The 12,654-nt window shown below is 41.1% G+C and overlaps 2 protein-coding genes and 1 non-coding gene across 4 annotated transcripts in view; 2 read left to right on the forward strand and 1 right to left on the reverse strand.

Moving 5' to 3' along the window:
* The window catches only part of LOC133545585 (gastrula zinc finger protein XlCGF28.1-like), a 118,694-nt gene that overhangs the window by 78,973 nt on the left and 27,067 nt on the right, over positions 1-12,654 (forward strand). The gene's annotated exons all lie outside the window — the stretch shown is intronic.
* Positions 2,635-2,706, forward strand: trnah-gug (transfer RNA histidin (anticodon GUG)). The gene has a single exon. It is a non-coding gene; the product is annotated as a tRNA-His (tRNA).
* The window catches only part of LOC133545576 (zinc finger protein 391-like), a 212,369-nt gene continuing 208,153 nt past the window's right edge, over positions 8,439-12,654 (reverse strand). Inside the window, exons 3-4 of one of the 2 annotated variants that reach the window (XM_061891297.1) lie at positions 12,170-12,308; positions 11,385-11,821 (exon numbers count right to left, since the gene is read on the reverse strand). In XM_061891297.1, the coding sequence (XP_061747281.1) occupies positions 11,584-11,821; positions 12,170-12,308 (377 nt within the window). In that variant the 3' untranslated portion in view covers positions 11,385-11,583. Of the gene's footprint in view, positions 10,408-11,384; positions 11,822-12,169; positions 12,309-12,654 lie in introns of those variants that run through there. The other variant, XM_061891298.1, reaches the window with a different exon arrangement.

Raw genomic sequence — 12,654 nt, forward strand, 5'->3', positions numbered from 1 at the left:
CTGGACCTTTCACTTCACTTCCTCGATTCATACAGCTGTTAAGGTTCCTATTTTGTGTCCACCTCAAGTCACAAGACACAATTTTAATTCTTTATTATTTGACTAATCATACGTCCAAATATCCCTGCCAAGGTGGGGCAGCAAGGTGGACATAACCATGTGAGTAGAGTGACCATCTTCAGAGAATGTGCCGGACAATTTTAGACAAACCAACTTTCTCTCCGGCGCCTTTGGAACAAAACAACATTGGAAGACTTCGCCCTTTAAAACGGAAGAGCCGAGCTAACTTGTCCCTTTATCAGGATTCTTTGGCTGTCTTGTGGTAGTTGACTTCTGGACCATAACCCACCAAAAAAGGCCCAACAGAGGACTTCACCAATGACGGTAAAATACTCGTTTTGCTTTTGGTTGATTGGTAATTCTAATATATTTTGGAATTGAGAGTTGTTGCCGTCTTGCGCAGGAGTTCAGCTAAGTATTTTTGAGTGCGTGTAAAATGTTTAAAGAATGTTTGTAGAGTAAGTTTGCACATAGTAATACACCAACACACACACGGTTAGGGAAAAAAATAAGTATCCAACCAAGGTGATATCCTAACTAAATGCATAAAGACCTAAACGGTAGGGTGGCATACTCGAAACCCACCTGTCTTATGAAGACAGGAATCCATAGAGGCCAAGGTCCTAGCGGTAATGGTTTTGAATGGATGTCTTCAGGATGTCAAACATTATTTTTTTTCTGTTTTGAATGACATCACATAAAAATATAACAGGCAATCCTTAAAGGTAGATTTGAACCGGCTCCCTTAAGATTTCAGCACGAGCAACTTCAGTCTCCCGCTCTGCCAACTGAGCTATCAAAGGGTCTTGTAAGACCCACGCTTCTATTCAATTTATTACAATTTAAACAACTCTTGATCTGCACACGTAATTATTTGTCATAATGGAAGCATCAGCTCAAATAAGTTTTTCAAATTAAATACAGGATACAGGACTGCTGCAGAGGGGCAAAAGGGACGCCTTTGCAGAAATGTAAATAAGTTAAAAATGGCCACCTGAACACAGACTTCAACCCTGGACCCTCAGATTAGAATTCTGAAGCTCTGCTGACTGAGCTACCCAGGCTCTTTCTAATGCTTTTTTTGCCGAACATCTGAGAGAATAACCATATTGGCAAACACAGATAAAAGTGAAATAATTAGGATGTTCAAGCTGGGAACTGTCAAATCTCATGCTCACCAATTGCTTAAACACAAACCTCATTATTGACAGTTAAGCCAGTTTTACATCGTCATCAACAAAGAAGGTTTCAACCAAAAAAGAAGCTCCTCTCCCGAAGTTGCCAACTCTGAAATGCTCAGTCATGGAGCGAAGGACATTATTTTGAGTTCAAGGGATTCAAGTACCTGTTCTACTGACCAATACGAGGCTCAGTGATGGCCATGGAAAGGACTCCTTCCAGCCCTCAAAAGATACCACCAGGTTAGACCTTGCTTCCATTTGAAAAAGTGAACCCAGGACTGATTTGTAAATCTCAAACAGCTCTGTTGGGAGAGCGTCAGACTGAAGAGTTGAAGGACCTTGGTTCTACCCTGGGTTTCAGCACAACTCTGTGTTCTCTTTAACCAATTGTTTTTACTAATAAACCTCCTGTGGCTCTTACACTACTGAAATGGTCTCCCTGACCTGCCAACCTTGCTATTGGAATCCTAACATCAGTTGTCACACACCTTTCCATCAATCTTCAACCGCTTTTCCAGAATCGGGTCGCTGGGAACACACCTTTCCCTCATTTTTAATTTAGACATGTTACATTGTTTAATGGTGTATTGTCCCTTAAGCTAATGTTTGGTCTTGAACTGACCCTTACATAACTTGAAACTGAGAGTAATAAAGCTGGGCTCAGTGTGACGAGAAGGTGCATCCAACACACCTACAGCAAAAGATTTACCACAAGTGTTTCATACAGGTACACTGTCTAATAATTGGAGTTTCTGGTAATGCTTTTAAACCTTCACAGTGTGAATAAAAACTTTTTTGTTCCGCCGCCACCCACACTTCTCCTAAACCTTTCACCGGGCTGAGTTCATCTTTCCGTGGCCAATCACGTAACAGGATCCGTTTTTTCAAACACCCATCAAATCCAATTCCAGCTTTTGTCTGCTCAATCACAGCACAAAAGTTAGTTTTTTTTAGCATCTCTTGTGTACTGTAGAAGCTTGTTCTTCCATTATTTCATGTTATTACACATGTCTGCGACTCTGTCCAATGGTTAACTAGATTTTAATCAATTGAATTCCTATATGAAAAACTACCAGCTAGACCTTCAATATCTCACTTTGTAGAGCGAAGGATTGTAGTTGCTGATGCTGACATCCATAAGTTCCTGGTCCAATTCGGGCTCCAAGAATTCTTTCACTATTTTTTTGTGATGTCATTGAAAAAAGAATCATCATAATGTCCGACATCCTAAATTTGTTCGATGAGACAGAAATTTCCCCGGAACATTAGGTATTAGCACACTGAATGAGATTTTCTTACATGATGACGTTCAAACAGAATGTTGCTCGAGCAGATCGTTTAACATTAGACATCAAGAGAGAAAACAATTTATCAATCAGAGAAGGTTGGTACAGCCGTGATCGTATAGTGGTTAGTACTCTGTGTTGTGGCCGCAGCAACCCCGGTTCAAATCCGGGTCACGGCACTTTACCCTTTCTTCAAACTGCCTTTTTTTATGATTATTTTTGAAAAATAGGTATCTTGTTCCCTATGGTAAGTGGTTGAATAAGATGTGAAACCATATCTTGGTAGTAAAACATTCTTCAGAAGCATTGCGCTTAATATTTTAGGGACCCTAATATGCTCAGTCATGGAGCGTAAGTCATTCTTTTTGATCTTCCGGGAATCAAGTTCTGCTGACCAATACTAGGCTCTGAGACCCTATGGAAAGGCCTCCTTCCAGACCTTAAAAGTCAAAAATAGGGCAGACTTTGGTTACATTTGAAAAAGCGAACCCAAAAGGAATTTAAATGGCTGGAATAGCTCAGTTGGGAGAGTGTCAGACTAAATCTCTGAAAGACCCTGGTACGACCCGGAGTTTCAGCCCACCCCTGTGTTCTTCTTAACCAGTTGTTTTTACTGTTAAGCCTTCTGTGGCTCTCACAATACAAAACTGGTTTCCCTGCAGCCTGGGCCTCTGGATTTACAATCATCCCTCAGAACGGCTGGCACGGCTTGTCAGCCATGTGATTGCCTTTAACTTTCTTATGGACCTTTCCTTTTACTTCCCAGATTCATACAGGTGTTATGGTTCCTATTTTGTGCAACCTCAAGACACAAGACATTATTTTGATTCTTTATTGTTTCTCTGAACAAACTTTCAAATAACCCTGCCAAGGAAAGGCAGCAAGGTGGACAAAAGCATATTAGATTTTAGATTAAGATTTAGATTTATTGGTCCCCGTTGGGGAAATTCATTTTCACTGGCGTACATTTAAATAGACATTACACCTCACGAACAAAAATAACAAAGGCATCATACATGACCAACACATTTACAGGCTTGTCAGACAGGTCGGCTGGGCCTGCTGTTTAGGGAGAATATAGCTGCAAGGATAAGGCTTTTCCTGAGGCGGGCCGTCCGGAATTTGATAGTTCTGTACCTACACCCTAATGGTAGTGGGATGATGTATTGGTGTAGTGGGTGAGTCATATTGCGTTTACCAGTCGAATGATGGACCTCTGGTTTGGATCTGAGATGTTGGGTGTGGGTGGGCCGAAGAGTTTAGCTGCTATGTTTGTAATGCGTGTGATTTGGTTCGGTTGGTTACAAAAAGCATAGTGAAAAAACATGTGGAACAGTACAGAAGGATGTGAACAATGCTTTGGTACAGTAATAACAGGAGGTGAGATGCAAGGTATAGTCCTTTAAGTTTACCGGTGGCTGACAGTCTTTGTTGACTTCTTTTTTTTAATGTCCGAGGTGTGTTGATCAAAGTTGAGTTTACTGTCCAAGGTTACGCCCAAGTATTTAAACGTGTCAACTGTTTTAACTGTTTGTGTGTTCATGATGATGGGGTGCTGAGGTGAGGGGGGGTTGAAACACATTTCTCCTGTTTTATTGACATTGATATCCAGATAACTGGCTGTGCATGACTCTGTGAAATGTTTGGCTGTGTTATGATAGTTTAACCAACTGCTTGCAGTCGGTTGGTGAAGAAGTTGTGGGTGAGGTGGATCAGCTGAGGGGGGATGTTGAGATGGTGAAGTTTCCGGATCAGTAGATGCTTCTGTAGGGAGTTGAAGGCGGAGCTGAAGTCCACAAAGAGGATCCTGGCAAAGTTGCCTGGAAAGTCCAGATGCTGGAGGAGGAGATGCAGCAGGCAGGCCACAGCAGGCCCTGTAGGCAAATTGGAGGGGGTCCAGGGGTGGGGTGACAACTGGAAAGATGATATAGAGCAGCAGTTTCTCCAGGCACTTCATAATTATGGATGTGAGGGCTATGAGGCGGTAATGGTTGAGTTCTGTGGGTCTGGATTTATTCAGTACTGGGATGATGGTTGCAGTGTGCCAAAATATGGGTATTGTTGCAGTCTGGTAGCATTGACAGAAGAGAAAGTGTAGGATAGTGGAGAGCTCCATGGCAGTCCCTGATCACACTGGCTCTAATGCCATAAGGCCCTGGTGCCTTGCCTGGCATGCAGCGGCTCGGCTGTTGCCATACTTCCTCCTCTGTGAAGGGTGCCTGTTACTCGGGGTCTGATGATGGGAGGGCTCTCAGCAGGTCCTGGCACTCTGGTGAGAAGTCCAAATGATCAAAACGGTGGGAGCCGACTTTTTGCCACAGAGGGTTTCTGGGTCACTGACAGTGCATGATGTTTTTGATCCGCATCTTGTCAGGGTTTTCACCTACTGAAAGGCCTGCTTGGTGTTCATGCTGCTGAATTCAGTTTCCAGTTTGTTTTTGTACTTCAGTTTTGCTCTATGTACCTCATTTTTTAAATTGCTATTTGTTGCCTTGAAGCTGGTCCAGTCTTGTTGCCTAAAGGATTTATGTTTTTCTCTCAGGCTCTGTTTTAATTGTGGGGTAATCCATGGTTTGAAGTTGGGATCGATATTTATTGTTTTGGTCGGTTTTGTGAAGCTGGTGCGGAATTTGATGTAGTCTGTAATGACAGAGACTCTGCGATTCAGACTACCATCAAAAATGGCCCAGTCAGTACAAGCTAAGGAGCATTGGAGTTGAGTGGTGGTGTCCTCCATCCACTTGGGGGCACTGCTGCAGTGTGGTTTGTGGGGCTTTAGTTCCTGTTTGTATGACGGAAGTGAACAGATGACGTTGTGGTTAGCGGCTCCGAGTGGAATGTTGAATGACCATCTTCAGAGAATGTGCCGGACATTTTTAGACTACTTGGCCTTCTCTCCAGCGCTATTAGAACAAAACGATATTAGATGACTTCGCCCTTTAAAACGGAAGAGCCGAGCTAACTTTTCCCGTTACTGATTCTTTAGCTGTCTTGCAGTAATTGGCTCCTGTACCAGAACCAAAATCTGCCAATTGCATGCAATACTCATAACATTCTTCAATGGCATGGCCTCATTTTGGTATATTTTAATTGAAAAATAGATTTTCAAGATGACTTTATAAAAGATTAGGTGAAAACTGACATAGTCAATGTTGTCAGACCCCTTTGTAAGTTTGAGCTTTAAAACGTATCAGTAAATTATCATTGAATCATAATATTGATCCAAGAATCAGATTTAGTATCACTTGAACACTTGATCAAAGCAGACGTTGTCTAGAGTCACTCCTAAATCTTATTAAGAAATGTTATCATCCTGTCAAAAAGTAAGGAAATCAGTTTGGAACTTAGTTTTAAGATAGATGTTTACTTTTAGGGGAACAAATGTACTGCCATGTTTTAGTCCATCTAATGTACTGAAGCAGCTGATGCTTCCGTTATTGCAAATAATTACAAATGTGTGCAAATCCGTACAAGTTATCTTAATTTTCTTACATTGAATTGCCAGAGTTAAATATACAGCAGACTCATTGATAGCTCAGTTGGTAGAGCGAAGGACTGTAGTTGCTCGTGCTGAAGTGCTTAGGTCAATGGTTCAAATCTGGCTTGATGGATCACCCATTATGTTTGTATGTGATTTCATTCAAAAAAGACTCAAAATACTATCTGATATCCTGAGGACGTCTGTCCAAAACCATTACTGCTCTGACCTTGCCCTCTATCAGGTATACTAATGTCCACTTTAACACCACCACAACAGCTGTATGAATCTATGAAGTGAAGGGAGAGTTCCAGAAAAAAATTGAGGCCACTCTCAAGGTTGACAAGCCGTGCCAACATGAAGCCTGCTTGTATAAGGAGCGAAACGTCGTCTAGGACAAACTGAACAATCCAGTTACGATCCATTTCATGACCTGAGAATACAATGACCTGGATGAATGAGGACGTCCATTTACTTTATTTGTTTAATGAGACAAAAATGTCCCCGAACATTAAGTATTAGCACACTGAATGAGATTATCTTCCATGATGTTGTTCAAACAGAATGTCACTTTAATAGATATTTTACCATTAGACATCAAAGAAGAACACATTATAAATAAGCCTGGTTTGTCACAGCCATGATCGTATGGTGGTTAATACTTTGTGTTTTGGCCGCAGCAACCCAGGGCCGAATCAGGGTCAAGGCATTTCTTTTCTTTCTTCGGATTGCCTTCTTGATCCATGATGATTTTTGAAAAAAGAGCTATCTTGTTCCCCCTGGTGAGTGGTGAGACTGGTTTTGCACCCTGTGAGAATGTGCTTGAGAGTGGCTGGCATGGAACAAAGGGCGCCGAACCACTATAGTGAAGATTAACTGATGTTGGAAGGATGTCATATGTCTCTTTGATGACAAAGCTCAACTGCCTCACTTCCCTGGCCCTCATGTTCTTGCCAGCTGATCTTCCTCCTCTCCTCACTGTCCCATCTCGTCCACTGACCCTGTTTGCCCAGAGAGACTGCCTTGGCCCAGCTTGCAGCCTCCTCCTGGCGGCGTACTTGGTCCATCACCATCTTTCTCCGTTCTGGTGCTGTGGCCTTATTCCAAGCTGGGCAGGTAGCTGTTAGCCCAAAGCCTCCTCTTCCTTGCTGTACATAGCCCACAATGTCAGCATGTCTGAGGTCTGTTGTTGCGGCCTCCACCGCTTTGGCTGGTCTCCATTTGCGCCCTGTCGCCAAGGGCGGTGTATTGTTGCTCTCTACTAAGTCTCTGGATTCATTCAGTGTCATCTGGAGTCTAGTTTTTTGCACACTTGAACTCCTCTGTGAGACTGGTGAGGTGCAGCTTGATGACACCCTCTCTGTAGAAGCCTACGGTGGTAAGGCATTAGGGGTGTGGGAAAAAATTGATTCGAATACGAATCCAATCAAATACGTTGTGCGATTCAGAATCGATTCTCATCTTTGTAAAAATCGATTTTTTTTTTATCAATCCAACAAACCACTACACATCAATACCATAACAATGCAATCTAATTCCAAAACCAAACCTGACCCAGTAACACTCAGAACTGCAATAAACAGAGCAATCGAGAGGAGACACAAACACGACACAGAACAAACCAAAAGTAGTGAAACAAAAATGATTATCAACAACTGTATCAATATTAGTTATACTTTCAGCATAGCAGTGATTAAAAATCCCTCATTGACATTATCATTAGACATTTACAAAAATAAAAAGAACAATAGTGTCACAGTGGCTTACACTTGCATCGCATCTCATAAGCTTGACAACACGTTTTCACAAAGATAAAATAAGTCATATTTTTGAATCGTTTAATAGTGAAAACAAATTTACATTATTGCAATCAGTTAATAAAACAGTGTCCTTTACAATTCTAAAAGCTTTTTAAAAAAATCTACTACTCTGCTTGCATGTCAGCAGACTGGGGTAGATCCTGCTGAAATGCTATGTATTGAATGAATACAGAATTGTTTTGAAAAAAATCGATATATTATCGAATCGTGACCCCAAGAATCGATATTGAATCGAATTGTGGGACACCGAAGGATTCGCAGCCCAATAAGGCAGTGGTCCCCAACCACCGGGCCGCAGAAGAATTTTTCATTATTTTTTGTTTAAAAAAAAAAAAAATATATATATATATATATATATATATATATATATCCATCCATTTTCTTCCCTTTCGGGGTCGCGGGGGGCGCTGGCGCCTATCTCAGCTACATATATATCTATATATATATATATATATATATATATATATATATATATATATATATATATATATATATATATCTATATATATAGATATATATAGATATTCCGTTTTATATATAATATATATATTATTATTATTGAATTATATATATATAATTTTTTTTATTAAATCAACATAAAAAAACACAATATACACTTACAATTAGTGCACCAACCACAAAAACCTTCCTTTTTCATGACAAAAACGTCCCTTTTTGTTCTAATGGTGCTGGAGAGAAGACCGAGGTGTGTAAAGATATTCGGCACATTTTCTGAAGATGGTCACTCTACTCATATATTTTTGTCCACCTTGCTGCCCCTCCTTGGCAGGGATATTTGGAAACATGTGAAGTCAAACATCCATCCATCCATCCATTTCCTACCGCTTATTCCCTTTTGGGGTCGCGGGGGGCGCTGGCGCCTATCTCAGCTACAATCTGGCGGAAGGCGGGGTATACCCTGGACAAGTCGCCATCTCATCGCAGGGCCAACACAGATAGACAGACAACATTCGCGCTCACATTCACACACTAGGGCCAATTTAGTGTTGCCAATCAACCTATCCCCAGGTGCATGTCTTTGGAGGTGGGAGAAAGCCGGAGTACCCGGAGGGAAAACACGCATTCATGGGGAGGACATGCAAACTCCACACAGAAAGATCCCGAGCCTGGATTTGAACCCAGGACTGCAGGAACTTTGTATTGTGAGGCAGACGCACTAACCCCTCTTCCACCGTGAAGCCTGAAGTCAAACAATAAAGACTCAAAATCATGATTTGAGGTTAGGGATTAGGGTTATTTCAAATCCTGCAGTTTCATTTGCTGCTGCTGATCTCACCAGCACACTTGTGTTTCTTACACTGGTACTTATAAGAGAATCTTTCACCACACACACTGCAATTCAACACTTTCTCTCCTGTGTGTCTTCTCATGTGTACTACAAGGTTTGATCGTTCTTTCTCTCCTGGGTTTGTTGTCATGTGTGCTCTAAGGATTGATAGGTCACAAAAGCTTCTGTTGCAGATTGAACAGGAATGTCTTTTTTCACCAGTGTGCGTTTCCCTGTGTCTTTTCAAATGTTGAATTTCTGCAAAACCTTTACCACAGACTGAACAGGAAAACGGTTATTCACCAGTGTGTGTTCTCATGTGCACTTTCAAAGATTCCTTCCTTGGAAAAGAAGAGCCACATATTGAACAGATAAAAGGTTTTTCACCAGTGTGTAACCTTGTGAGTTTTTTCAAAGTCTGACTGTGTGTAAAACTTTTACCACATATTGAACAGGTAAAAGGCTTTTCACCAGTGTGTACTGAAATGTGTTCGTTCAACACATTTTTTTGTGTAAAACCTTTACCACCAAATGAACAGGAAAAATGTTTTTATCCGGTGTGGATCCTCATGTGTACTTTTAAACTCTTACTTATTGTAAAACATTTACCACATTCTGAGCAGGAAAATGGGTTTTCTCCAGTGTGTGTTCTCATGTGCACTTTCAAACTCTGACTGTTAGTAAAACATTTACCACATTCTGAGCAGGAAAACATTTTTTCTCCAGTGTGTTCTCATGTGTACTTTCAGATAAGAACGGGAACGAAAGGATTTGTTACAGTGAGAACATTTGAAGTGAGTGTTGTCAGTGTGACATGTCTTATCATCTTTAGAGTCTTCATCATCAGTGTCAGGAGAGTGTGACGTTGTGTCCTCACTATCTGATAGTGGAGCTAAGAGCTTGCCTGCTTGTGATCCTCCACAGTGGTCTCCATCAGCTTCTGTTGTCATGTGTTGTGTTGAGCTGCTGCTTGGAGGCTCCGCCTCTCTCTTCTCCTCACTTTTACCTTTGACCTCTTCATCTTCACTCTTCACAGGGACACCAGTCACTGGGAACTCCACCAGTCCTTCAAGATGATCTCCCCTCCTGACTGATGTTGTGTTCCATCGCTTCCTCTTTAATGTGGAGGGTCAGTGAATCTTCCTCTTCCTTTTTACAGGGAAGGGTCTTTGTCAAAGAGGAAAAGAGACGCCAGAGGGTCTGTGGCACCTGGTCGTCCTCTTAGAAGGATCCTCCTTCACCATCCTGAAGCTACACTCCTGTTTTTCAGTCAGAAGGTGTTCTTCACAGACATCTGCAGGATACAAAATGACAAACATGCTTGAGAAATGTCCAGATTTGCTCAGTCACAAGAGGCATTCAGTATGTTTACATGTACTTAAAATAATAAGTTATTACCGTATTTTTCGGACTATAAGTCACAGTCTTCTCCACAGTCCAGCGGGGGTGAGACCCGGCCAAAAACAAAAAACATTTTTCTTTTTTTATGGTTTTGCCAAGTCTCACCCCCGGCCAAACTACAAAAAACTTATAGTTTGAAAAATACGGTATATGAAATGGCCTGAAAACAAACACGCTGCTTTTTACAACATTATTCACAGGAAAAGAAGACAGATTTTTACAAGGGGTGGGCAATATGGCCTAAAATCTATATAGCCATAAATTCCCTTTAACCTGAGTGCAGCTGGGATAGGCTCCAGCGCCCCTTGTGATTTTAATGTCATTTACTGATGTATAAACATGAAGAAAAGATTAGGTCGTTTACAGTGTAAATCTGTATTCTGTATTGTCTCTGCTATGATGCCATCTTGTGGTCGAGTTTTCTCACTGCGAGTGCTGTGGGTTGAAAGTCTATTTCCTTTTGCTTCACGTTAGGGATATCCCGACCCAGGTTTTTGCACTGCCGATCCGATACCGATGTTGTTTTTACACTTCCGATCCGATACCGACACTGGCCGATACTGGCCTATCCGAGCATGTAATAAAGTTTAAAGTTATTTAGCCTACTTAGTTGTCAGATTCATGTTGAAAATGGTTTTAATACGCTTGATAACAACTAGCCTGCTGAATTAGGTGAGTTTGAATAATACATTATGGTCGGTAACAAGAAACTGACTTGTTTATTCAAGGATAAACACAAAATAGACATAATTATACATGACAAACAGAAATGGCATCATTGAACAGTGAAAAAGTGAACAGTATAAAGTGCGAATAATGCTGTAAACATTATTAAATAAAGCAAAACACACAAACCTGAGTGGGATGAAATGTCTATAACTCAGCATCAATACTTGCTCTTGAACAAGTGTAAACTTAAAAAAAACAAAAAACTATCCACAAACTCCCTTCAATTGTTTGCCCCCCCTGACTGCAGTCCGAGCATAAAGGGAAGATTCTTTCTAACAAAGACGAGCACCTCTTGTGTTCATCAATGATGAGTGAGCCTGCGCTAAAAAGCCTCTCACTCTCAACACTTGTACAAGGAGCATTGAGGAACTTGGCTGCTCTCCTCCAATATCTCGTCAAAGTAGCTGCCGAGGCTGCTGGTTGAGCTTCCAGCCTCCATTCCTGGTGTTTGCCTTGCTGTCTCAGCCTTAGCCACACCTTCTCCAGTAGGGATAGTCTTCAGTTCTTTTTCCATTTTCATCACCTCTACCTTTAGTGCCTCCTTTGCCTGATGCAGGTTGGTAGAACTAGTGAAGAACCTTAACATTTGGATAAAATGTAATAAAGATATATCAATTATTTAATATTGATTCAGCCAGTTTTCACATATTAATGTTCAATTACAACAAGTAACTCACAAAATAGATCCGAAATGATCAACAGTGACATTCATTTCCTCACCCATCATATAACTGAAGGAGAATAAGAATAATAACAATAATAATAAATAATACTATTATAATAATAATACATTCCCTTCACCTTATATCTATGAAACATTAGGCTACTGAAATACTGACAAAGAAATAAATGCCAGCTGTAGCGTAAAATATTTTCAATATAGTACTGAAGCTTATAACATGCTCAAATAATTATAAAGCACTTACTTGTCTTTGTAGCGTGGATCTAGCATTGTTGCCACGGCATAGAGGGGTTCAGTTTCCACATGGTCAAAACGTGCGTGGATTGCATCGAGTAAGGTGGCCTTCATGGTTTGAATCCCTCGGTGTTCTTCGCTCGCACTGTCTAGAAAGCATGTCGCACCAACTTCGGCTGTCAGCTCTTGGAAGGGTTTAAGAATTGTTGCAGTTTTCTCTAGCAGCGACCATTGGTTGCCTGTTAATGTTGCTGGCAGAGTGCTGTCGCTACAGAATGTTCATCTTTTTCGTTGTGTAGGGTAAAATAGTCCCACACAGCTGACATTTTTACCGTAACTTTTAATTTACATTGCCGTTTTAACGGTTAGGACACAGACCTGTGGATGTGTTGAAGGTGTGCTAGAAAATGCGGAACGAAGCTTAGGGAGCCGCAGAAGAGTGGAATGTATTATTTAAATCGGTTCGTTGAAAAACACGTACCGGCACTTTTTTCA

Source organism: Nerophis ophidion, linkage group LG28 (genome assembly GCF_033978795.1).
Source record: "Nerophis ophidion isolate RoL-2023_Sa linkage group LG28, RoL_Noph_v1.0, whole genome shotgun sequence".
Taxonomy (NCBI): Eukaryota; Metazoa; Chordata; class Actinopteri; order Syngnathiformes; family Syngnathidae; genus Nerophis; species Nerophis ophidion.